This window comes from Natator depressus, chromosome 17 (assembly GCF_965152275.1).
Source record: "Natator depressus isolate rNatDep1 chromosome 17, rNatDep2.hap1, whole genome shotgun sequence".
Lineage (NCBI taxonomy): Eukaryota > Metazoa > Chordata > Testudines > Cheloniidae > Natator > Natator depressus.
This window is the reverse complement of record NC_134250.1, coordinates 22,362,164-22,387,324: the sequence shown is the minus strand read 5'-3', so window position 1 is coordinate 22,387,324 and position 25,161 is coordinate 22,362,164. Positions and strand designations below refer to the sequence as shown.

At 46.3% G+C, this 25,161-nt stretch overlaps 1 protein-coding gene across 1 annotated transcript in view; it reads left to right on the top strand.

The window, feature by feature from the left end:
• The window catches only part of BAZ1B (bromodomain adjacent to zinc finger domain 1B), an 84,843-nt gene extending 60,106 nt beyond the window's left edge, over window positions 1-24,737 (top strand). Inside the window, exons 11-19 of the mRNA XM_074975018.1 lie at window positions 5,059-5,157; window positions 5,598-5,775; window positions 7,097-7,282; window positions 11,992-12,139; window positions 14,031-14,178; window positions 16,327-16,445; window positions 19,679-19,830; window positions 21,851-21,954; window positions 22,638-24,737. Of these exons, the coding sequence (XP_074831119.1) occupies window positions 5,059-5,157; window positions 5,598-5,775; window positions 7,097-7,282; window positions 11,992-12,139; window positions 14,031-14,178; window positions 16,327-16,445; window positions 19,679-19,830; window positions 21,851-21,954; window positions 22,638-23,004 (1,501 nt within the window). The 3' untranslated portion in view covers window positions 23,005-24,737. The remainder of the gene's footprint in view (window positions 1-5,058; window positions 5,158-5,597; window positions 5,776-7,096; window positions 7,283-11,991; window positions 12,140-14,030; window positions 14,179-16,326; window positions 16,446-19,678; window positions 19,831-21,850; window positions 21,955-22,637) is intronic.
• Window positions 24,738-25,161: the final 424 nt, after the last annotated feature.

Below are 25,161 nucleotides of genomic sequence, written 5' to 3'. Positions count from 1 at the left end.
AGGATTGGGCCAAAAGAAATCTGATGAGGTTCAACAAGGACAAGTGCAGAGTCCTGCACTTAGAATGGAAGAATACCATGCACTGCTACAGGCTGGGGATCAGCTGGCTAAGCAGCAGTTCTGCAGAAAAGGACCTGGGGATTAACGTGGATGAGAAGCTGGATATGAGTCAACAGTGTGCCCTTGTTGCCAAAAAGGCTAACTGCATATTGGGCTGCATTAGTAGGAGCATTGCCAGCAGATCGAGGGAAGTGATTATTCCCCTCTGTTTGACACTGGTGAGGCCACATCTGGAGTATTGCTTCCAGTTTTACTACAGAAAGGTTGTGGACAAATTGGAGAGAGTCCAGCAGAGGGCAACAAAAAAGTTTAGGGGGCTAGGGCACATAACTTACGAGAAGAGACTGAAGGAACTGGGCTTATTTAGTCTACAGAAGAAGAGAGTAAAGGGGGATTTGATAGCAGCTTTCAACTACCTGAAGGGGAGGTTCCAAAGAGGATGGAGCTAGGCTGTTCTCAGTGCTGGTAAATGACCGAACAAGGATCAGTGGTCTCAAGTTGCAGTGGGGGACGTCTAGATTGGATATTAGGAAAAACTATTTCACTAGGGGGGTGGTAAAGCACTGGAATGGGTTACCTAGGGAGGTAGTGGAATCTCCATCCTTACAGGTTTTTAAGACCTGGCTTGACAAAGCCCTGGTTGGGATGATTTAGTTGGGGTTGGTCCTGCTTTGATCAGGGGGTTGGACTAGATGGCCTCCTGGGGTCTCTTCCAACCCTAATCTTCTTTGATTCTATGAAAGCTCCCGTACCTCATGTGCATAATGGAATTGTGCTCCATAAGGGCTCCCTGAACAGAGGATCTCATAGCAGGGCTGGCAGATCTGCAGTAGTAGGAATCTGACAGCCTCTGCAGGGGTGCTGGGCTATGTGCAAGGGGCTATTGGAGCACTGTGAAATTACAATTTAAAAATAGTTTAAGTGACTGATCTTTAGTGCCAGACATTACATTTCAGCTACATGTAAACTGTTCTCAGTTGCCAAATGTTTTTTGTTACCCAGTATTTTTTAGGGTGCCATGGAACCCCTTGTTCAATTCACTTCAAATTCGATATAAAAGTTCTACCTCTGCTCCTGGAAGCTCCAGGCTTAATCAGGGTACGTCTACACTACCCATTGGATCGGTGGGTAGTGATTGATCTGTCGGATCGATTTATTGCGTCTCGTCTAGACGCGATAAATCGATCCCCGAATCAATGCCTGTACTCCACCTTGGCAGGCGGAGTAAGCAGAGTCGATGGGGGAGGCGCCGCGGTCGACGCGCCGCCGTGAGGACTGCCAGGTAAGTGGAACTAAGATACTTGGACTTTAGCTACGCTATTCACGTAGCTGAAGTTGCGTATCTTAGTTCGAATTCCCCCCCTAGTGTAGCCCAGGCCTGACATTCAGGCAGATACTTCTTTATTTGTGTAGTAGAGAGGGAGTGCCAACGTTGGGTTTAAATTGGAAATACAGTTATGCATCGTCGACTGTGGAATGGTTAGTACTGCTCCATAACAGTTCTAGTCAGCCAAACTAAATAGTCCACATAAGTTCCCCTTGTGTTGTGTGTAAATGTAAGAGATACAGGTGAACCACTAGAAAGAGATTGTTACAGCTCCTCTTGGGATAAGACAGTATTTGCTGGGGGGGTGGGAGTTTTTTGTTTTTGTTTTTTTGTATTTTTAAAAGAATAACCAAAGTTGTTGAATATAAAATCCAAGGGAAAAAAAATAAAAACAGTTTTTGAAAATTTGAGCCTGGTGGTTTTAGTGGTTTGACTCATTCTAGCAACACAGCTACAGAATAAGTTAGTCCAATAAAACAAATGTGACTTACTGTGACAAAAATAAGAACTAAAGAGAAGAATGGCTTTGTATCGTACAGTTCAAGATGTTTTGTCTGTGTGGATTCCACTAACTGTATGCATGAGATGCAAATCTTTTGACCAACACTGTTTGTAGGGCCCATGCCTGTGCCCTGCATGTCCTAATGCTTCCCCCGCCAAAACCCAAGGGTATATAGGACTGAGTTAGCCCCAACTGCCTCTCAGTTCTCTCACTACTCCAGACTTCTAGCAGAGATGTACTCTGAAGGAGCAGGACAGAGGGTGGGTAATGGGATCTATGCAAACAAAAATGAAAATTACAGTTACTATAAGGTAAAGTAAGCATTCCTTCGTCTGAGTCTTTCTATGCAGATACCACTTACGGTGACGAGCTAGTGGTTTCCATATTGAACAGGAAGGGTCTAAGAAGTCCTAACTACACCTACAATGATGTGACAATGATTCGCGAAAATGCTGTGGTTTGGACATGTCGTATGAGTATATAAAAACTGCATTTCTAGAGAAGCTCCTGACTGAATACCACCTCATGAAAGACGGAAAAGAAGAGGACAATGAACTACATAAGAAAACTATTGAGAAAAGTGCCGCAGTCTTGGAAATTGCCTAGAATGGAGCAAAAAATGTGTCGCTAGATGTCAGTGGCAATACTACGTTGCCTCGTGTCACAAGGCATGGGAATGTGTAAACTAAACTATACTACACCTCGCTAGCTAAGAATTGCTGAACAGCTCTCTGGAATTTGGCATCCGATCTAGACTCCACATCTAATGTGTAATCATAGAATATCAGGGTTGGAAGGGACCTCAGGAGGTCATCTAGTCCAAACCCCTGCTCAAAGCAGGACCAATCCCAACTAAATCATCCCAGCCAGGGCTTTGTCAAGCCTGACCTTAAAAACCTCTAAGGAAGGAGATTCCACCACCTCCCTAGGTAACCCAGTCCAGTGTTCCACCACCCTCCTAGTGAAAAAGTTTTTACTAATATGCAATCTAAACCTCCCCCACTGCAACTTGAGACCATTACTCCTTGTTCTGTCATCAGCTACCACTGAGAACAGTCTAGATCCATCCTTTTTGGAACCCCCTTTCAGGTAGTTGAAAGCAGCTATCAAATCCTGCCTCATTCTTCTCTTCTGCAGACTAAACAATCCCAGTTCCCTCAGCCGCTCCTCATAAGTCATGTGTTCCAGTCCCCTAATCATTTTTGTTGCCCTCCACTGGATGCTTTCCAATTTTTCCACATCCTTCTTGTAGTGTGGGGCCCAAAACTGGACACAGTACTCCAGATGAGGCCTCACCAATGTCGAATAGAGGGGAACTATCACATCCCTCAATCTGCTGGCAATGCTCCTGCTTATACAGCCCAAAATGCCGTTAGCCGCCTTGGCAACAAGACTCATATGTTGACTCATATCCACCTTCTCATTCACTGTAACCCCAGGTCCTTTTCTGCAGAACTGCAGCCGAGCCATTCGGTCCCTAGTCTGTAGCGTGGTGCATGGGATTCTTCCATCCTAAGTGGAGGACTCTGCACTTGTCCTTGTTGAACCTCATCAGATTTCTTTTGGCCCAATCCTCTAATTTGTCTAGGGCCCTCTGTATCCCTACCTGGCGTATCTACCACTCCTCCCAGTTTAGTGTCATCTGCGAACTTCTGCAGTCCATGCCATCCTCCAGATCATTAATGAAGTTATTAAACAAAACCGGCCCCAGGACTGACCCTTGGGGCACTCCGCTTGATACCGGCTGCCAACTAGACATGGAGCCATTGATCGCTACCCTTTGAGCCCGACGACCTAGCCAGCTTTCTATCCACCTTGTAGTCCATTCATCCAGCCCATACTTCTTTAACTTGCTGGCAAGAATACTGTGGGAGACCGTGTCAAAAGCTTTGCTAAAGTCAAGGAACAACACGTCCACTGCTTTCCCCTCATCCACACAGCCAGTTTTCTCATCATAGAAGGCAATTAGGTTAGTCAGGCATAACTTGCCCTTGGTGAATCCATGCTGACTGTTCCTGATCACTTTCCTCTCCCCTAAGTGCTTCAGAATTGTTTCCTTGAGGACCTGCTCCATGATTTTTCCAGGGACTGAGGTGAGGCTGACTGGCCTGTAGTTCCCAGGATCCTCCTCCTTCCCTCTTTTAAAGATGGGCACTACATTAGCCTTTTTCCAGGCCTGGTATTATTAAATCGTGTATTACGGAAGCGCCTAAGGATTAACCGTGCTGTGGTAAAGGCATGGGCTGAGCTTCAAGTGGCTGGCCTCCAGAGGTCTGATATAGGAATATTTCTCAGTCATGCTGTGGCGGTTGCCTGGGCCCTGATGCCTGAGGGAAGGGGCATACATGCTAGTTAGTAACAAGCTGTGATGTATTGAGTAATCCACTTGCATAGTCTCTGGGACAGATCACCTGACCTGTTACAGCCTTCCCCAAGGTCACAAACATCCAAAGTTATTTCCCAAATGGCTTTGTCCTGTTTAAGAAATAAAGGAGGGTTTAGCAACATCCCAAGTACGCAGCTTGGATTCTCCCAGGTTAGAGTAGGGTTTGGGGAAGAAGACAAGGAGGTTGATTTGTTTAGTTTAAGTGAAAAAAATCAGACAACACTCTAGTAAGAGACTTAGGGGGAGGTCTCAGCACTACCTGCTGTGAGGACTGTCATTAGGGGACTGTCGTCAGTCCCGAATCTCACTCACACCTTGCTGAGGAGATAACCGCCTTTTCATTGCTTGGAGAGCAAGTTGAGGGAGACAGCACTTGGGTGAGGGTTAAGAGAGGGAGTTCCCGAAGGTTTATTAGTTCTACATTCAAATCCATGGATGGAGGAGGCATGGTAAATGTGTATGAACAGAAATCTGCTGCCTTAAAAATATACATTTATTTTTACTTAAATAAAATGACACCACCACCCCCACCCACCCATCTTCTGTTTTTTCTCCACCCTAGACTTAGCTGCATCTAAGACATAGCAAATGGGGGCAACTTTAGGCTTCTGTGTCACCATAATAGAACTTGAATGATTTGTCACTTTGCCTGGTGGGGATTGGATTGGGTCATAGCTCACAAATACCTGTAAGGCAGGAAGTGGGACTGACCATCTCAGAGGAGGCTTTTACGCTACCTGTTAAGGCAGCAGAGCTGGTGTCAGTGCTTGTTATGTCTTTCAGGTTTCTCTGTGATAGTCAGAAGGAACTGGATGAGCTGCTGGATTGCCTGCACCCCCAGGGAATAAGAGAGAGCCAGCTGAAGGAGCGGCTGCAGAAAAGGTGAGGCTGCTATTCTTACTTTGCATACACCTTGCCTGTTGCAAGGTGCGTTCTGTTCAGGGTAAAGCATCCTGCTACCAGCATGGGTGCACAAAGCGAAGCTATGATCATGTGCGTATAAAGGAAGGGGGTGGGAAGAGTGGCTGCTTTTCTTTTCAGGAACATATTGCGAGTTCTCCATCAGCAAAAGTCTGAGCCACCAAGACACCTTGTCAGCTCTTAAACTGCTGCAGTCACAGCTGAAAATAAGGGCACTGTTCCTCAGCGGCAGGGCTACAGCATGCTGTTGAAAATTGATAGTTCTGTACAGTTGTAGCTGATGGAGTGTGCAGATTAAACTTGGGCTTCTGCTGTTCCCTCCAGCACACTTCAGCCATTACTGACTACGTTCTGTGTAGTAGCCTGCATCTGTTCAAGAGGTGGTCTCTTGTTTTTTCCAGGTATCAGGACCTCACACATTCCATCCACTTGGCTCGGAAACAAAACCTGGGCCTGAAGTCCTGTGATGGCAATCAGGAGCTGCTCAACTTCCTCCGTAGTGATCTTATTGAGGTGGCAACTCGGCTACAGAAAGGAGGGCTGGGATATGTTGATGAGACATCTGAGTTTGAAGCCAGGGTGAGGGAACACAGGAATTAAAATTATGCCCCTGTAGTAGCTCTAAAGGTGAAAAATTAGGACAAAGTTTTGGCACACCAGGGCTTGTAGCCATTATGGGTTCCTGCTCTTAAGTATTCCCTTGAGCAAATAGCTCTAGAAATTCAGTTGTGACTTGCCCTTTTGTGTATTGTATTTCCATAGTGGTATTTCTAAGCGCATCATCAACATCTAGATAAGAGCCGGTAGCTCACGTTTCTCTGCATAAGTGCCATCTTAAATTTGAGGCTGGAGATCCAGCAAAACTGTTAAATCAATTGATTTCCCACAACTTTGGATGGCTTCTTAAAGGGGAGTCTTTTAGGGGAGTTCTCAGCAGTGGTTTTAACTTTTCTATCCATACCCGCAGGTTTTTGTGGTGAAATGTTACTGCAGGATGGCCAAAACAATTGAAAACTGCTCCAAATCCTAAGGATGACCCTGAATTGGCAGTTTTCAATTCTTTTGGCCTTCCTGTAGCGACATTTCACCACACCTGCCAGTACTGATAGAGAAGCTAAATCAGCTGCTGAGAGCTCCTCTGAAAGTCCATTGACAACTTCTAAAAATATGCACTTCCTTGCCCCTCTTGCCTCTGAATGCTATGGGGTCAGGGGACCTAGGCTGCTGAAGTGCCTAAATGGGTGAACTACTTGAAGTCTACTATGGTGCTTAATTACCATGGTGAGAGGCATTAAAAAATGTGGGTTCTGTTTGTTTTTTATAGGCTGCTTGTGTTGTCAGGGTTATCCAGGAAGACCACCACCCTGAGTTGGGAATCTGCAACCTGTTGTCTGTTGCCACCAGACATATGCTGATGCCATAACTAAGTTGGGGGTAGACTTTGGACTTAAGATATTGTGGTAGTGATCGAGTGTCTACACCAGTGATACTCAGACCTCAATGGTTCAGGTGCCAAATTAGTGATCAGCATTACCCAAAGGAGCCACAGTGGTGTGAATACATTGTTTCATTTACTATACTACTATATATTCGTATTTAAACAGTATGATGCGGAAATATTTAGTTTTTATATTCTCACAGCAAAATGACTGACCAGGTATTATTTTATCAACTACAATTTGTTAACGTAGTAAAAGCATCCTGATTGGTTAATAATCTAGACTGGGTAATGATGCAATCAGTGTTTTAATGTCATATGCTGCTGACAGACACATTAAAGAGCTACTTGTGGCTCTGGAATCTGAGTGTCACTGGTCTACACTTGCAGGACTAGCCTACTTGGGATGTTGGTTAGGGTAGGTTGTCCTATTATTACATGGTTTTGTGGTGTTCCCAACAGGTGTTCTCGCTGGAGAGCCTAAAGGATTTTGGGGAATGTGTGATTGCCCTCCAGGCCAGTGTCATTAAGAAGTTCCTACAAGGTTTCATGGCCCCTAAGCAGAAGAGAAGGAAACATCAAGGAGAGGACTCTGTTGCCAAGGTGGAAGAGGTAGATGAAGAGAAGAAAATGGCAGAAGAAGCCAAGGTAATATTGGTTACTGTAGGATCCATTTCTTCTTTCTTGGGCTTACTCCATCTGGTATGAAGCCCAGTGCCGCCTCCTCATCCTGCCCCATTTCAGGTTCTGTGTGCAATCAAATCAGCATTGTGGGGTGGGTGACTTGCCTCATACGTTCTAAAATGGGTGCTGTCACAATAAAAATCATGTTTCAGAATCCATAGTTTATTCCCTCCCTAAAAGTATTAAACTGATTAGTGCATTTAGCTTTCTGGTTTCTATGCCCCTACTACACTGCTGGTAGGGGTCGTAGGTTCCCTGCTCTGTGGGTGGATCTTCAAATAAGAGCTTCACAGGGAGTATTTTTTAAAAACTTAATGAAAATGTTACATCCATTTGGAAAGGGCTAGTAGAGGAGGTGCCAAGTGTTCTTAATCCCTTCACCTATAGAGAGGGACCTGTGGGGTGCTGAAGTTTCCTGGGGAGTGGGGGTGCAGTAGGATAGGTGCTATGCAAGGGGGACAAGGGCAGAGGTACTAGTAGGTTGGGAGATCCAGAGTTTGCTGAATTTGAGGGTTCCATGCAGTTTGACTGGGCAGCTGGGGAGATGAGCTGCATCTGCCTGCAACAGAGAAGCTACATTAGCAGAAGTGAAGAGGTGTACTTAAGATGCAGGAGGCCAAGAAGACCTAGAGAGAGACGCTGCAGCACCATCTCTCTCTCTCTCTCTCTCCCCCCTCCACTCCCCCTAATCCCTCCAGGGCAGTGTGGTGGGAGCACTGCAACTATCTAATCAAAGGAGCTGTTCTGGTGTCTAAAGAGGTCCACCCTGGTGCAGATGTGGAACAGAGGAGCACTGTGTAGTTTCAGTGCACTGCATTATGTGGGGATATGTTTCCTATGACTTATTTCAAAAGCACTCCATGTTGGCCAAGTCTGCTCCCATTGACGTTACAGAGGCTTCCAGCACTATGAAAGAGCAGGAGTTTCTTGATGCTTCCTATGATGCATTCATTTCTGCATGTTTTGAGCTCTTATCACCACTGCTGAGCTGCTGTTAGAAGGGAGGGGAGAGCCTTTGTCTGTTACACTGTGACCTTCAGAGAGGTTGCGGAGTTGTCTCAGGTGTGACCAGACCCTGTGGGAATTGATGCATCCCTCAGTTTGTTTTGTATAGAAAAGTCCAATTACGTAGTTCTTGATGAATCCTCCAGCACAACAGAGCAACTCGCACAAAGGGAAGGTCTAGTTATCCTACTAAACAAACTCTAGAGTTAATAAATCTCTGATGATCCAGATCTTTTCTAGTCCAATCTTCCCATATTTACAGGAACATTCACAAGAATAAGCTATTCTTTCATACCTGTAGAACTGGGTCCATACTAGGGGAGTACCAATTTAAGAACATTGGTTTGTGAATGGATATAGTTATAGCAGTACGAAATCTGTAGATAAGCCTTTAGCTCCTTCCATACTAGTACTAGATCCGAACTAGTTTTCAAAACTATGTGGCTGTTTATCTATGTATCTACCCCAAACTCAGCCATTTTTGACAATGGGTGTCAAGTCAGCCACTGTAGCAGACCTTGGATTGCTCTCTCCACTCCTTCAAGCACGGTCAAACAGTACCCCTATTACCATGAACAGGGTTATGGACTTCAACACTCCTCATAGCAAAGCCAGGTGTCTAGCATGCTTTGCTCCAGTGGGTGTTGAACTTGATTGATCCGGTTCACACCAGAGCTGGGAATAGAGAATTTTGCCACCCATTGTCAACACAGGCTTATTTTCCTAATGTCGCTGAATTTCCTTCAGTGTTGTTAAGACTGCTTAGAACATTCAGACTCCCATTCTGTAAATAAAAAACGGGAGTGGTGGTATTCTAAACACAGTTTGGGAATGCATGCCCAGCAGAGTTCAGTGTTCAGGTTAACTCTTCTAGCACCACCTAATTTGTCTAGTGTGACTTTGAGCAGGGGGTTGGACTAGATGAGGTCCCTTCCAACCCTGATATTCTATGACTTCTATTCATATTATCCAGTTGAGCTTAAAGGTGACTGTGTAGATTTCAGTACTACCAGAACGTGGCAGTCTAAACCACTCCCTGGAGTCACAGATCTCTTACAAATAATTTTCTTTACTCTTACTGTCATGCCTGTATCTTGGCAGCAGATTGATAGGACAGCCAGTAAAGTACCAGTTACATCTGGCTATGCTGGTGGGAGTCTCCTGGCATAACCTGGTATGTTTAGCATTAAAGTACATTGTCTTTTCACCTCAATATATCTGGAATTTGCTTTTTGCCAAACTAGGAAATGCTTTTTAAGGTGACCTTGTAAGGACTGTTTGGATCTCAAATGTAATTATCTGACAAGAAAATGTGATTACTGCAGCTTTGAAATGCAAATGAATGTTACAATTGTTGTAGCTCACCTTCCCTCTAAGAAAAGCGCCCGCATGGACCTGAACTTAAATACTGAGTACATTAACAGACTGACCTAAGGCAGTATGTGAAAACGAGCCTTGGTTTCCATGCAAATGGCCCTGACTAGCAGATGTACCCCATACTGTACATTAGGGAGAGCACGCAGAATTAGCCATATGCCTTTTGCCTATAGTACAATATGGGTCACAACTGACTGACCAGAGTGAGAGGGATAGGCAGATCACTAGCCCTTCTGCTGGTCAATGGTATTTGCGTGGGAGCAGGCAGCAGGCCAGTTCTTGCTTTTTAGCCATAAGTTTGGATGCATTGGTCACTAACAGTATGTCTGCACTGCAGTTAGACACCCATGGCTGGCCCATGCCAGCTGACTCGGGCTTGCGGGGTTTCGGCTGCAGGACTGTTTAATTACAATGTAGACATTTGGACTCAGGCTGCCTGAGCTTTGCGATCCTCCAATCTTGCAGGATCCTAGAGCCCTGGCTCCAACCTGAGCCCAAATGTCTACACCACAATTAAACAGCCCCATGAGCCCAAGTCAGCTGGCATGGGCTAGTTGCAGGTTTGTAATTGCAGTGTAGACATACCCTCAATGCAGCCAGGATTTTTTTTAGTGAAGGTCAGTAACAAGCAATTAAATCTCTTATTCAGATGGGAATTTTTTCATTCTCAGGTTGCCAGACAATAGGCTTTCTAGCCTGCTCTTTGTCCTTCTCACAGCAGGCTTTTCCTGTCACGCTCTTTTTGTTCTTGATATTTTTCTGTGTTTGTTCATTTGTTGCAGTGGCAGAGTTCTCTCTCCTCTAGCCAGGAGATTGCAAATAACTTCACTGAATCTCATGCTATGCCTGACAGGTTAAGGTGCAACAATAAACAGAGTTCCCCTGGACACTGGTAATGCTGAAATGCCCCAGCCTCATACAGCTTAGGAAACAGTGTTACAGATCTGGTAAATTCCATGGACTTGGGTAGAAAAATCTGAGCAGAATCTGCCAACAGCTTTTGCAAATTTATCTTGGCCCAGTGATCCAGTATGTTAACTGCAAAAGCCATGGAACAGTTACTTGGAAAATCAATTACACAATATGTGAGGCACCCCAACAATGTTCTGCAAAAAATGGCAGGATGCCCTGCAATCTGCACAACTTTCTGTGCAGTTTTCTACTGGCCCTGGCAGTGTCTCCTGCTCTAGGTACCACACCAGCAAGCGACAGTGAGGATATTAGGATGTTAAAACAGTTTGTGTGGTTTTTTCCCAAACAGCCAGTATACACTGCACTTCCTCGAAGTCAGTGGGAGGGGAATGTGCAACTCTGCAAAAATCCTGGGTTTTGTTTGGCTCCCAAATTGCTGTCAGCTGCAGAGTTTAGTCTTCTCCCATCTGACACTTCACTGTTTGTGTTTTTTTCATTTTCCTGGGGTAGAAGAACATTAACTTGCGTCCTATTATGTCCCTGTCAGGACTAGGCCATCACCTCATAGTTGTAAAGCAGAGGATTAGCCTTTTAGTTGAACATGCAGTGGCTGGGGATTGCTTCTGTTCTAGTGCATTTCCAATTTACTGCAACTTTGTTTTTAAACCTCTGGTGCTGAAATGTAGATTTCACGGGTGGCTTACTATGTGCAGACTCCAGCAGTCATGTTGGTGCAAATCCCAGGTTTTAATACTGTGGTCTCATTTGCAGCTAATGGGAGGACCTCAAATGTGCTGAAGTTATCGCAACTCAGTGAAAATAACTGTTCTTGTATTTGGGGCCTGGAATGCTTTGCTTGTCAAAGCTGACTGGCTGATGTCACTGTCACCCACCTGTCAACTAAACAGCTCTGAGGGCAAACTGTTTAATGGATCTTTGCTGACAGACATGAATGCTCTTCAAGTGTCCACTGGAGGGCAGCACAGGCTGTTCTCGGCAGTCGTGACCTGAACAATGCCTGCCAGCTGCCTTTTAACTTTCATCCTACTTTTAATGGGGCTAAAATTCTGCCGTTTATTTTCTTTGACTGACAAGTATTTGGGTTAGACTTTCAAAGTAAAGAATGTAGTGCAGTTTGTGTAGGTTGTTTCAGGCTGGTCATGAAGCACAAAAGTCCGTAGTGTTATGAACAAGATGTCTGGCCCAGTGAGGCTGGTGAGAGGGTAAGCGTCAAATAGGATTGAGGCGCTGTGTAGAAGGTAGAAAATACAATAGCTGAATTATGGCTGACAAGTGCCCCAACTAAAAGATGTAAAAAGTCTTCAAGTTATAGTGAGCTGTGTTCCTGTGCTTTGGTATAAACTTAGTTCTGTCTGCAGGTTGCTTCAGCAGTGGAGAAGTGGAAGACAGCAATCCGGGAGGCCCAGACCTTCTCTCGCATGCACGTGCTGCTTGGGATGCTGGATGCCTGTATCAAATGGGATATGTCTGCAGAGAATGCCAGATGCAAAGTGTGTCGCAAGAAAGGTATGGATTCCAGCCCCAAGCTTGCTTAACAGTGGGGAATGCTGGTGCCTGTCATGCGCTACCTGGGCAGCACGCTCCTGTAGTGAGTCACCACATCCTGCTCTTGGCTGCGCTTTCGTTCTGAACATCAGGATTCACTCATTCAGAAGCAGAAACACACATGTCACAGGAGCCCTAAAACCAAAAGTCAAATTAAATATCTTTATATAACTTACAAACTTACAGAACACTGCAGGACTGTGATTTACATAGCCTCTCCTGCACGCCAAGATGTTATCATTGGTTCTCTCTGCAGTACACTAGGTCTTTCTTAGCTTTGCACATCATCAGAGGGCTGTTCCCTGTGTCTTTCTGTGTTTATGAAAGTTCTGTGTTCTAAATATTGGATCCCTGGATACAAGTCCCTATCGTATGAAAGTGCCTCTTCAGAATAACAAACCCTTCTGGGAATGGTCATGCCTTCATTTCATATCCAGAGTGCATGCCATCCTACACAAACCTGGGGCTTACTCTGAGTTCAGCATTTCTGACGGAAATAACTCTCAAGTGTTTGTGGTTAAATGAAACTGTCATATTTCTAATATGCACTGTAACTTGGCTCTGTGATGATAGGTGAAGCTACTGCATGCTAAGAGCTATTTATATATGCCCTCTGTTAGTGCTCTTCCATTTGGTCAAAGCAGACTGCCTGAAAACAATTATTGTCTTGTCTGTATTCACATCACACACTTTCAGGCTTGAATTTTCTAGGGGCCTTCTGAGTTGTACCCATCTCTTGGTTGCTCCCCACAACTGAAGAGGGGAGAACAAGGTGGGATTAGGCTGAGTGAGGCTATCCACCATCAACCTATGCTCTGCTCTAGGGAGCAGTTGATGGGGGTGGAAGAGAAGGAGCTGGGAGAGAGCAACTCCTGGCTGTTGCTCTTCATGTGAGGGTAGGCAGAGAGGTGAGGCCCCATGTCCTGAACTAGTACTACTTTGGCAAGTGGAGGAGGAAAATGACCTGGGCCAGAGGAGTCCACCTTTATACCATGTCTTGCATACAGGGGAAAATCTGCAAAGGGGAGCTACGTAAATTGAGGGTTATGGGGGAGGGAATGTAGGGAGAGAGTCACCAGCAGTCACCCTGCCATGATGTGCTCTGGATGGGAGGTGTGCACAGGCAACAGCCATCTCTCCACCCTTAGAGAAGAGCCTGGCAGCACAGAGCACCTCATTGTAACTTTGTCTTGTTTTGAATTTGTGCACTGGAAGATGCTGAGCTCTCTTGAAATGCTCATGGGAGGTGGGGGCAGCAAAGGTTCTATTTCCACACAGACTTTCTCTCCTAGTTTGCCAGGGGCTCATGCTAATTACCTTTGCGCTTTTAGGTTAGCCTTTGGGAACTAAGCATCAGTAGAAAGAGGAAGCTGGGAGGACTGAGTGAGATGTCCTCTTGAACAGCTGAAGTGCATCCCTTCTGTGGGCAATCTTCTGAAGCATTGCAAAAACTGTTTGTCCATTGCTAGCAGAGGGTGCCCTAGTTGAATCCAAAGGCACCCACCTAGGTCCAATTGGCTTGATTTCACAGAACTAGAATTTCAGGTGTAGGGAGGAGAGTCACATTGTGAAGTTCTTGTTTTTACTAAGCAGCTGGCTCAAAATAGGTTTTCGCTCAAGTTAGTGAGGAGCACAGAGGCAGCATTCCTACTGGGCAATTGCGCTGTGCTGTTCAAAGCCAGACTCAACAGGGCTGGGAAACTCCCATAGGTTTTAAAAGGCTGCAATACTGTTTGAGGAGTTTTTGTGGCCCTCCACCTCTGTCCCTTTCTCCATTGTATTGGTAGCTACTTCTGCACAGGGTGAGCAGAGCTGTGCTACTAAACTTCATGCAAGTTCTCCCCTCTCCTAGGTGAGGATGACAAGCTGATCCTGTGTGATGAGTGTAACAAAGCCTTCCACCTGTTTTGTTTGAGACCAGCACTCTACGAGATACCAGATGGCGAGTGGCAGTGCCCAGCTTGCCAGCCCTCTACCGCCAGGCGCAGCTCCCGGGGGAGGTGAGACCCTCCTTTCTCTTAATGCTTTCACTGGGGAGGAATTCTAATCAGGCTCTGAGAACTAAGGAGTCTTTCACAAAGAGACCAAAGCATTCGTCCTTAATCAGTAACTGCTTTTAGAGGAGGGAAATACCTAGATTACCTGATGCACTTGAACAATAGCAGAGCAATCTTTTCAGGCTGCTCTTACATTAGAGCACCTGTGTTGTTGTAACCCATGACATTTTGAGGGGATTAAATAAATAACTTCACTGTAGCAGTGGAAAAAAGTCTCTGCAGTAATAAAGGGCTGCTATTAGTGCTGAAACTCACTTGGTGCTTCAGCTCATTTGAGCAGTGAGTCTGGCTGCTTGCTCATAGGAACATGCTTCCTAGCACTGCAGTCCTTTCTGACTTCCAGCTGAGGTGAGCTCTCAGAAGTGGCCTTAACTTCCTGTCCATCCAAAAGAGAGGCATTGAGCCCATAGTCTGCTACTTAGCAGAGAACAATGTTGAGCATAACTGTTTGTTTGTTTACACCATGATAGCCAGATATCACTCACCTTTGAACTCAAAAGACTTGATACCTACTTTCTCTCCTCTTTTAATCATAACTGTCTGTGGTTCGCATTTTCACTTATGCCAGAGGGATGAGACTACCAACTACCACCTGAAGAATAGGTATCTAGCCAGCCTTCCCTCCAGACCAGGGATACAAAGTATATTAGACTGTCATATGCAGATGGTATATGGGCCTAACAGTATTAATTACTCTCTGGGCACGGTTTGAAAGGAGTTTATCAGGCTTGTTCTGAAATGGCAAGGCTTTAACACAGCTGTTCTAGCATGAGATCACAGTTGCTTTGATGTGTCAGAGTCATCTGCAAGCTGCTTTGCTCCTGGATGTGAGCCATCAGGTGGAGTAACACCTATCTTATCTATTTACTACTTTATTCTTCCCAGCTGGAATAGATGGGAGAGAATGTTGGCCTTGGAACACCCTCCAGCTCTTAGTGTTGCATGAACTTAGTCTTTTTCCATTTAATTAATGATGGACACTTGACTCATGCGAGGCAGAAAATTCAAAGTTGTAGCTCCAGAGCCAGCATACCTCTGTCTCTTTCTGCACATGCATATTGTTCTCTGTTCCTGTTTTGTTATAATTGTTACCCCGAATTAGATGTATGTAAAGGGTCAGACTCACTGTGCGAACCAGAACTTTGCATTTTATGACATCTGTGCATGTGCACCCTCAGTGCTGTGCTCGGTAAAGGTGGGAACGTAACTGTGATGTCTGCCTGATTGTTAGCACATTAAATCAGCTCTGCTCCACGGAGGGCATGAAAAGTGGCACTGCTGTGAGATGGAGTAGGGAAGGAGACACTCTTATCTCCCTGTCTCCTCCCATAAACTTCTTAAGCAGCCCTTTAATGGGGCCTCTCAGATATGACAGTGTTTGCTGGCCACCTTCTTTCTTTCTTTGCTCCACTACCACTTGCGCACTCATGTTACATCTCCTGTTCGAACAAACTTAGTATGGATTCGGAGGGAGGAGAGTTGAGGAAGAACTGGCTGACCAAATGCGTGGAGAGTCTGGTAAGGCCACCTTGGCTGCATTGCACTTGCACAGTGGAAGCTGGCAGTGACTGCATGTTTCAGATGCTTCCCATGCATCAGTAGTATTGTACCTCATGAGCAAGCGGACTGCATACAGTCCATGTGGTATCCTGACATTCTTCCTCAAACCCCAAAGCACTTGTCCTTATTGAGGAATAACTACACTACAAACAGTGTTAAGTGTAGTTGTCGGTAACATATTGCCGAGACGTGTGGAACAGCAGCAGAGCGGTTTCTCTCTGCACATGTATTCAGCTGTTGAAAGTTTTTAGCATTTGGGCTGAAATCTGTCAGCCCCAAAGTGATAGCTTGGAAAGTAGCAAGAGACTGAAAGTGCCATCTAAGCCATGACTCTAACATGATATCCTGGCTGAAAAAGAACAGGTTGCTATAGTGTGAAGCAATTTGAAGCAAATGTTTGTTTTAGATTGAGGTGGTCAGCAAGTTTGTGTGTATGAACAAACGTGCAGTGAAACTGCCAGGGTCAAGGCTAGCCAGGCTCTGCTAGTTTATTCAGAGAGTCTGACATCTAACTAATTTTCTTGCTTTTAGAAACTATACCGAAGATTCTGCTGAAGAGGAGGCTGAAGAGGGCGAGGTAGGCCCAGATGAGGAAGATGCTGAGGAGGATGAAGAAGAGGAAGAAGATTATGAGGTTGCTGGACTGAAATGTAAGTCTTTAGCTACAAGTTATCATGTGGGCTCAGCTGTAGTCTGTTCCATCTTTGTCATGTATCCTATCTGAGGCTTTGTGTCCTATCTGAGGAAGAGGTTGGGTTCTCACATGGATGTGTAAGGAGGCCCGTTTCAGAGAAGGCTGCAGGCATGATACATTTGTGGAGAACTGGGAATCGACTTCCTTCGGTCCCCTTGCTACTTCAGGACTGAGACTGTCCTTGCAGCAGTTTAAATACTACGTCCACTCAAAGGAGTGGGAGCATGCTCGCATTCCAGTGTAAGGATCCACACTTCTTGATACACAGCTGATACCATAAAAACTGCTGCTAAGCTGTCAGCAGGGGCCTGCAGCAGTGAAGGGTTAGCAAGCAGCATGATTGATTATTTGTTAATAGCCTTTTTACTCTTCAACATTTGCTGTCCCTGGGCAGTGGAATGCTGTCTCTCTTCCTCCGCCACCTCAAAACTTAACTTTTAGTTTTGCATTTAAAAAAGTATCTTTGTTTTGGGATTAGGGGTGGGGAGTTTAATTCTTGCCTGTCATGAGATTCCCTTTGTACGCTATTAAAATTCACCTTCACTTGACACTGGCTGTTCTACAGGAAGTGACTATTGTCCAGGCTGTAGTATGAGTCAGGTCCCCTCCGACCTGAACAGACATTGACAGGGAAGCTTCTAATAGGGCTGTAGTAACTGTCTTCAGAGATTGATCTTTCTCAGGAAGCTGAGGCCTGGTCTACGCTGGGGGAGGGAGGGAATCGATCTAAGTTACGCAACTTCAGCTATGTGAATAACGTAGCTGAAGTAAACGTACTTAGATCTACTTACCGCAGTGTCTTCACTGTGGTAAGTCGACAGCTGATGCTCTTCCGTCGACTCCGCCTGCACCTCTAGCCCTGGTGGAGTACCGGAGTCGACAGGAGAGTGCTCGGCTGTCGATTTATCACGTCTAGACTAAACACGATAAGTCAACGCCCGCTGGATTGATCGCTGCCCGTTGATCCAGCCACTAATGTAGACAAGCCCTGAGTGAAATAAAGTCACAGGGTTCAAAATGTGTACAGTGTTGTTGTAGCCGTGGGTCCCAAGATAATAGACACACAAGGTGGGTGAGGTAATATCTTCTATTGGACCAACTTCTGTTGGTGAGACAAGCTTTTGAGGACCTGAAGAAGGGTTCTGTTTTAAGCTCAAAAGCTTCTCTCTCTCTCCAACAGAAGTTGGTCCAGTAAAATATATTACTTCACCCACCAGGGTTCAGAACGGCATTCCAGACTAAGTGAAACAAATGCTTCTCCACCCCAAATCCAAAAGTTTCTTTCATGCCACGCTCCACCTCCTTTTTGTTTTTGGGGACTTTGACGCTGCCCTGCTGGAGTAGATCAGGAAGCATGAACTGGAAAGATCCCTGAAATGCACATGCACACCATTTGCTTTCAGCTGAACCGTCACTGACATGAAAGTTGTAGCTTCAGACCAAACACTTCAGCTAAAGCTGGTGATGGAATTAAGTGACCGAGACCTAGGGGATTTGTATACGTTCTCCCGACTGTCTCCAGCCGGGGAGTGTTTTGTACTACTGAGCTCCAGCTGACTGGTTCAGGCCTTACACGTTTTTCCATTTTGTTCAATTTTGGGGGTGTTCCTTGATCTTCTGATATAGATTGCTCTTTGTTCTTTGGAGTATCCATGTCCACACTTGGAGTATGTTCACTTGATGCATTCCAGTTCCAGGACCAAAGCAAGGGTTTTCAGACAATAGCAAAAGAGGGTTACTGTCTCTAAAAATAAAGCCTTAAACTCAACCCCCAGCTTTACAGGGCATTAGCATGGAAAGGTCATAGTGGAAAACTTTTGTTTTAGTGGAGAAGTCCCAGTTAATCCTTGTGTAGCGTTTATCCTGAGGATAGAATATAGAATGTTGGATTGTCAGACATTTAACACATGCTGTGAACTTGACACACAAGCAGGAGCAACAGTATACAGACGTCCCACTGCCCTGACACACGCTGCTCCTGCAGGGGGCCTGACAAGATGATTTATTGGACAGGGATGGATTAGAGGCCACAAGTGAAGGACTGCTGCATGTTGGACATGGCTTTCGTATGCATTTATGACCAGGTGGAAGGCGCTTGCTCGGGAAGAAAGGCCAACGTACACTCAATGCACAGGGGTCGCAGGGGAAATTTAAGACAGGAGACAGTTCGTCACCACACTTGCATTCCCTCCATTTAAAATGGTGACAGGCAGGCTGACAAATGGGCAAAAACATTTATCAGGAACATAATGCAGCAGCCCCAATGTTTGGAATAAAATTCCATTGTTTACCAATTCCAGCATGTGGAGCAGCTCCCTGCCAGAGTAACTCGACACCCACTGTGAACACAGTTAGCTTTTCAGGGGGACTTAGCAACTGGCTTATCCCATTGTGTGGGCCACTTGTAAATGCCTGTAAAGGCACCCATTCAGCCATCCACACTCTGGCAGTGAGCAAGTGGACAACAGGAAACCAAGGGATTCCCACACATTTCTGGTCTGAACAGCAAAGGAAGGTGTAAGTTATCTCCAAGGCTTAACTCACGCCCCACTCGCCCCCGGCATCCTTCGAGGGCTTGGGGGTATAAGGATTTTAGCACTAGGACATTTCTGCTTCAACACTGCCACAGCTGAACCTTGCTCACAAAGACCTCAGAAATCCAAATCCCCTCCCAGCTAGAGGGCCTGCTAGCTCTGTGTGTGTGTGTGGTCACCCATGAGTAGGAGTAACATCCTTGCCAACCACCAGTGCCCATTCTGGAAAGGGGACATTTGCTTCACCTGGAGAAGGCCTATGATTGCTTGGCTTACTCAGTGTACGAGAAGTGAGTAGAGACTGGTGAAAAGCAGCACCTGTCCAGCCACAGTGTGACCATCCCTGCTTTGGTACGACTGGGCAGGGATGGTGCAACTCTGTTTTAACCCTCTGGGGCCACTCCTCAGGGCACCAAATTCTTCTTTGAATGGTTGCACTATTGCTGTTATATGTGACTGTCTCTGCAGAGATTAGATTTTTTTGCTATTGTGTTTGTGATGGAGGCAATCTCAGTGACGTGGCTTCTGCTCCTAATGTTATCACCTCTCCAAGAGGCTGAAGGGCTCTTGTCCATTGTCATCCTCTCTCCTTGGTTTGAGGCTCTCTCAGATTTCTCTCCAAAAGTGAACCTGTTCTTAAAACTGGCTGTTTCAGTGAGACCCAGGAAGGCAGCCAAGGGCAAGCAGAGTACAATGATGTACCCTTCCAGGCAAGGCAGGCACCAAGGGAAGAAACAGTCACTGCATGCCACCAGAGGACCCCGGCAGCGGGCCACACCTGTCAACGGAGCAGACATTGATGAGCTGGTAAGAGCCAAATTGCCCCCAGGAGATTGCTCACTTCATGAGTTATAAACTCAACAGGTGTCACACTTCCTTCCCCTCCCCTTCTCAAAGAAATGCCCTGAATTGTATTGTGAAATCCATACGGGACTGAGGTCTGTCTAACAAAGGCCATGTATCCTTAAGGGCCCAGCACAAACGGAGTACAGATATGCCAGGCATCCTTCCCCAGCCGCTTTCACACATTGTCCCCCTTGATTAGCAGGCGGCCTGCAGCTTGTTAAAGGGTTTTTAATAGTATCCATATGTCTGTGCAGAGAGGTGGGGGAGGGGGTCCGGGATGGTGATAGAATGCCAGCAATGCCGGACCCTCGCTCCCCGAGCTTGGCCCATTTTCTGACAGTTGTTGTCCGGACGGTCACTCCCCAACCTTCAGGACATAATTTAGCTGGTTTAGGTTTCACTTGACATTTAATGAATAAAACCTTGTGTGTTTGAATAGAGCCAATCCTGTGGGTGCCCTGGGAAGGGTGGAGCTGGGGGTTCTGTGCTGACTGTCCTGGGGATGTAGCCATTAGGGTTACGTGGGGATATTGGCATTCTAGCACCATGGTGCGGTGTGGCAGGAGCTTCGCACAGATCTGCTGTACATCTAGTGACCAGTGTTAACAGTACTGCTGTTATAGCCTGTCATAGGAGCTCCTCCCAAAGTGCCCAGCATCAACAGCTGTTGCGTCTTGGGCTGGAGTGCAAGGCTTGGGGCTCAGGCTCCTGCTGCATTAGGGTGCCTGGGGTTGGGTAAAAGAATGGCTAGTGGTACTGTAGTTGCCTTGTGCTAACGTATACAGGAGACCCCTTTTCTGCTGGCCTTTTCTGGTTGCTTGCTCGCATGCTCTCCAAATCAGGGGAGGTGCACCATAGCCAACTAGAGGTACCTTTGAGTGAGGAATGGTCTCATCTAAACAACATGGTTGGCTGCTGGGAATTGTGGACCTTGGTAAAATATTGTCACTCTCTCTAACCCTCTGGCTGAGGAGACAGGTCCTGTTAGCTTCCTGCCCCTCTTCCCAGTACAAATCTGATTTGTTGACAGTTGTAGCCTAGGTCCAGGATGGGAACTGCAGTTCCCTCCATATCAATGTATCTGTATGCAGTGATCTCTGCTGAGCAGGACGCCAGTACAGTAGTGGCTGACCTGCTACAAATCCCTAGGCAAATGGCTGACCTTGTGCACTGCTTGTTTCTCGAGTACAGCAAAGCTTGGGGCCATCAGCTGCTGTTTGGTATTTAAAATGGCATGGTAGCCTCTGCTGCAGGCCTGTTAACACGGCACCACAACTGCTTTCTTCCTCTCCTTTGCCTGTCTTATGCTGTCTACCCAGGGGGTAAGGAGGGGAGGGATTTGCATACTCCATTTGTTATTTATTCTTTGGCCACTTGCTTTGACCATGCTGTCTTTGAACCTCCTTTGAAAAAGCTTCCTGCCCCTGGAAAAAGGACAGGGCTGCCTGTAAACTATTCCTGTGAGAGCATTTGGACAGGGTTCCCATTTTGTAACTCAAGCTGCCATGGCATTTCTTGGCTGCTAGCATCAAAGCACCCGCAGCCAAGCAGTTTGCTTCTTGATTATTGCAGAGATGATGGTGGGGTTTGAACGCCTTAAGCTTCAGTTTTCACAGAAGTATCACTTCTCCCCTACCCACTGATGCACCTGCTTGTGATAGGATTGAAAAGGAAAACTCTACTCCCACTTTCCTCTGCTTGGGGCTTGTCCATGCAGTGAGCAAGCTAGGGTGTGAGTGAATGCTCAGCGCACTAGCCTGCCACACACAGTTACTGTGACTACCCTGCTGGTGTGCATTAGAGAACTTTTAGTGCATGGTAGCAGGGTCCTCATGGCGACTTAGTGCATGGTACAGTCACACCCTGACTTGCTGCTCACCAAGCCTCAGTGTGGGCAAGTCCTTAGGAACTGTTTTGGCTACAGTTAAATCATATGCCAGTTCCTCTCCTTTTAATGGCTTGCTCCACTTTGTGTGGTTAGGTGCTTCAAACGAAGAAGACTTCACGTCGCCAGAACCTGGAGCTGCAGAAGTGTGAGGAAATCCTCAATAAGCTCATCAAGTACCGCTTCAGCTGGCCCTTCAGGTGAGACACTTAGAGCTTCCTTCCCTGTGTAAACTATCCTTAGTCCCACTGCACGAGCAGAGATCCGGCTAAGCCTCAGGGCTGCACGTAGCCATGGTTGCAGGCTGCTGCTGGCCTGGAGGCCTGGGTGTGTTAGAAGCAGAATAAGTACAGAGAAAGAAAAGTGGGTCTGTCTGTTACATTAGGGACCCCTGTGCTCAGTGTCTCTGGAGACTAGTTTCTATGGAGGGAGCCAAGATTGACCCCTAAAGCTAGGGAGTGACATGCTCCCATTCCCTTCTCTGCACAGTAATGGAAGCAGCCAAGCATTGAGGTAGGAGAGCAGTGTATTCTCCACCGCCTCCCCTGAAAACCACTCAGAGTTCCCTCCAGAGGAAGCATGTTCTAGTGGATATAGTCATCTCCAGAGTTCAAATTCAGCCTTGCCAGCAATTCCCTTCAATGAAAGGCAAGGCACTTTAACTGCCTGAGTTTCCCTGTCTGTAAGCAGGCCACCTCTCAGGGGACGTTGGGTATTTGTTTGGCTTGTAAAGGGCTCTAGGCATCAAGGTTTATTGTGGTGTTGCTGGGAGCTGCAGGTCCGTGTCAGTGGATATGGCCGGTTCGTGTGAGTGTCCTGCTAGAATCTAGGTAATACCAGTGTCTGACGCGAATTCTCCTGTCTTTGACTCCTTCCTCGGCAGGGAGCCAGTGACCACAGAGGAAGCTGAAGATTACTTTGAGGTCATCAGCAACCCCATGGACTTCCAGACTATGCAGAGCAAGTGCTCATGTGGCAGCTATCGCTCTGTGCTAGAGTTCCTCTCTGACATCAAACAGGTGTTCTCTAATGCTGAGCACTACAATCAGAATGGGAGCCACGTACTGTCCTGCCTGGAGAAGACAGAACAGTGTTTGATTGACATGCTGCACAAACACTTGCCTGGCCATACGTACTCACGCAGAAAACGCAAGAAGCCCTCTGCCAGGCGCCAGGGACTAGAGGAGCAGGAAGGGGACAGTGAGTCAGAGGCCACTGAACATTCCAGGGGGCGAAAGAGAAAGAAATGAGGAGCAGGGAGACTGGGGGGAGACAGAGTTGGAGCAGGCCTTCTGGTGCTGCTGGGCAGCAGGCTTGGCTGTCTGAAAGGATTTAGGAAGCAGCAGACACTTCTTGATTAATCCAGCCTTTCCCGTGACCAGTTCTAGTTTGTAATTTCTCTGTATCTTCCTGAAGTATTTGGCCATCCATCAAGTGAGCAGAGGTGACTTACTGCTTCCAGCAAAATACATAAAGCTCTTATGGGATTGTCCTGCTAGAAGAAGAAGGTGGGAGGGCAAGCGGAAGAACTGGCCTAAGCCTCATTGGACAGGGGAGTGTGAAGTCTCCTCCAGTTTGGAGCACTATCCGCTTTCTCGGAATGGAGCTGCTTCCTTCCCCTTTAGCTGAGCAGCCAACACTGGAGCGCTGTGGGACCTCCTGCCATCTGCTGCCTGTGATGTGAAACCAGCCCTCCTCTAGTATGGGGAGGGATCATGTTGCTTCACAGAAGGACTGAGTGTGATCAGGCCAATGGCCCTTAGTTCTTGTATGTGTATATTTATATGATGTTAATTTTGAGCCCCCAATGAAGGGACACGTAGAGTGAGCAAGCACATACATTTATGGAGATATGGCTTTCACCAGCATCATAATACAAATGGCTTTGAGGTGCTCTTGCTTCTCTCCTCTGTTTCTTCTGGGGCAGCGGTCTCCTGAGGTCGTGCTCTGAGGAGCTTGTCCTTTCTTCTGACTGCAGCGGTCCACTTGGACATGGCAAAGAATAGACTGTTGGTTCCCCTGCTCACCTTTAACAGCACATAATCATGTAGCCCTTCGAGTGGACAAACCAAATGCCAGAGGCATATCAGAGACATGGCATTCCCACACATCCCGTAGAAAACCCCGGGAGGGGAAGCAGCAGAAACTTGTTCCATGTAACTTTTTAAATTAATTTTCTAGTTTAAGTCACTTGTTTCTAGCAGTGAGCTTGTATAAAGAACACCTTGTAAGATACCTTTGTCTTGCTTTGGCACATGTACAGTACAGTTTATATGAAAACGTGTTTGCTTTATATTTTTCCCTCTAAAACTCCTGTTTTCCTCTCAGTAGCTGGAGTTAAGCTGGGGGATTTGTTTGGGGAGGGGGGAGAGAGGTCTCACTGATCCCTTTCTAATTTGCTCTCTACTTTTATAGTAATACCTCCACTAACTCAGCCTCCCTTCCCCCCAACCCACCTGCCATGCCCTGTAATGCAGCAGAAGGGCAGACTCTGACTTATACAGCGGTTGACTAGTGGGAAACATAGGTTGTGCTGGGGGGAGAGACATTGCTCTGTCATGAATCCCCAACACCTTGTGCCACTTGAGTTATTGATTTCTGTTTAAGCAAAACTTTTTTTGCCACTCCCTCTGTATGACAGATTTTGGTCTAACAAAATCAGGGTTTGAACCTCTTATGTCTTTAAATTGGAACAAAATAGCTGTGTGGCTATTCTGTACTGATCATTAAATTAAAAAAAAACCTGGTGCAACTCCTATGATTTGAGAATAAAAAGGTTAATGAAGATGGCAGCCCAGTGTTGTGTATTTGTTTTTTGTTTTTTAAACCAAGCACTTGGTTCAGTCCTGGACTGTTAGTCACTGTTGTGAGCCTAGAACAGAAGTCCAGCCTCCTTCTCTCCTCCCCCACAGCCCCGCCATCCTATCCCACAGAACTAGCACTGACACTTGTGTTTGACACCCCCATGAAGGTGTTGTTTTGTCTTGTGTAGCTCCTACACAGTGAACCCTTTGGAACTGTACATTATTTTAAAAAATAATTGTCATTTGGGAGGGGAGGGGGGTTCTGCTAAGGGCTGTACTTGTAATAAATTGGAAATTTAAAAATAAACATTATGTACTTGTGTTTGTAAAACTGCTTCTAGAGAGTCCTTTCCTGCTGCCAGTCCATGCATAGCCGAGTGGTGCTCGCTGCAGGGCTCTCTCCCCCCATCGCAGCCCATTTCTGAATGGTTGGCATCTTGAGGAGAAATGGGGCTGCTTTCACAAAGCAACTGCCCGTGTTCCATGAATGAGCTGGGGAAGAGGGGGAGACTGGATGAGTGGAACTAATATGTAGGAGGAAATATACCTCATGTGCAACTGTTCAAGGTCTGTACAAGAGTCTGATACTGTCACTTTCAAAAC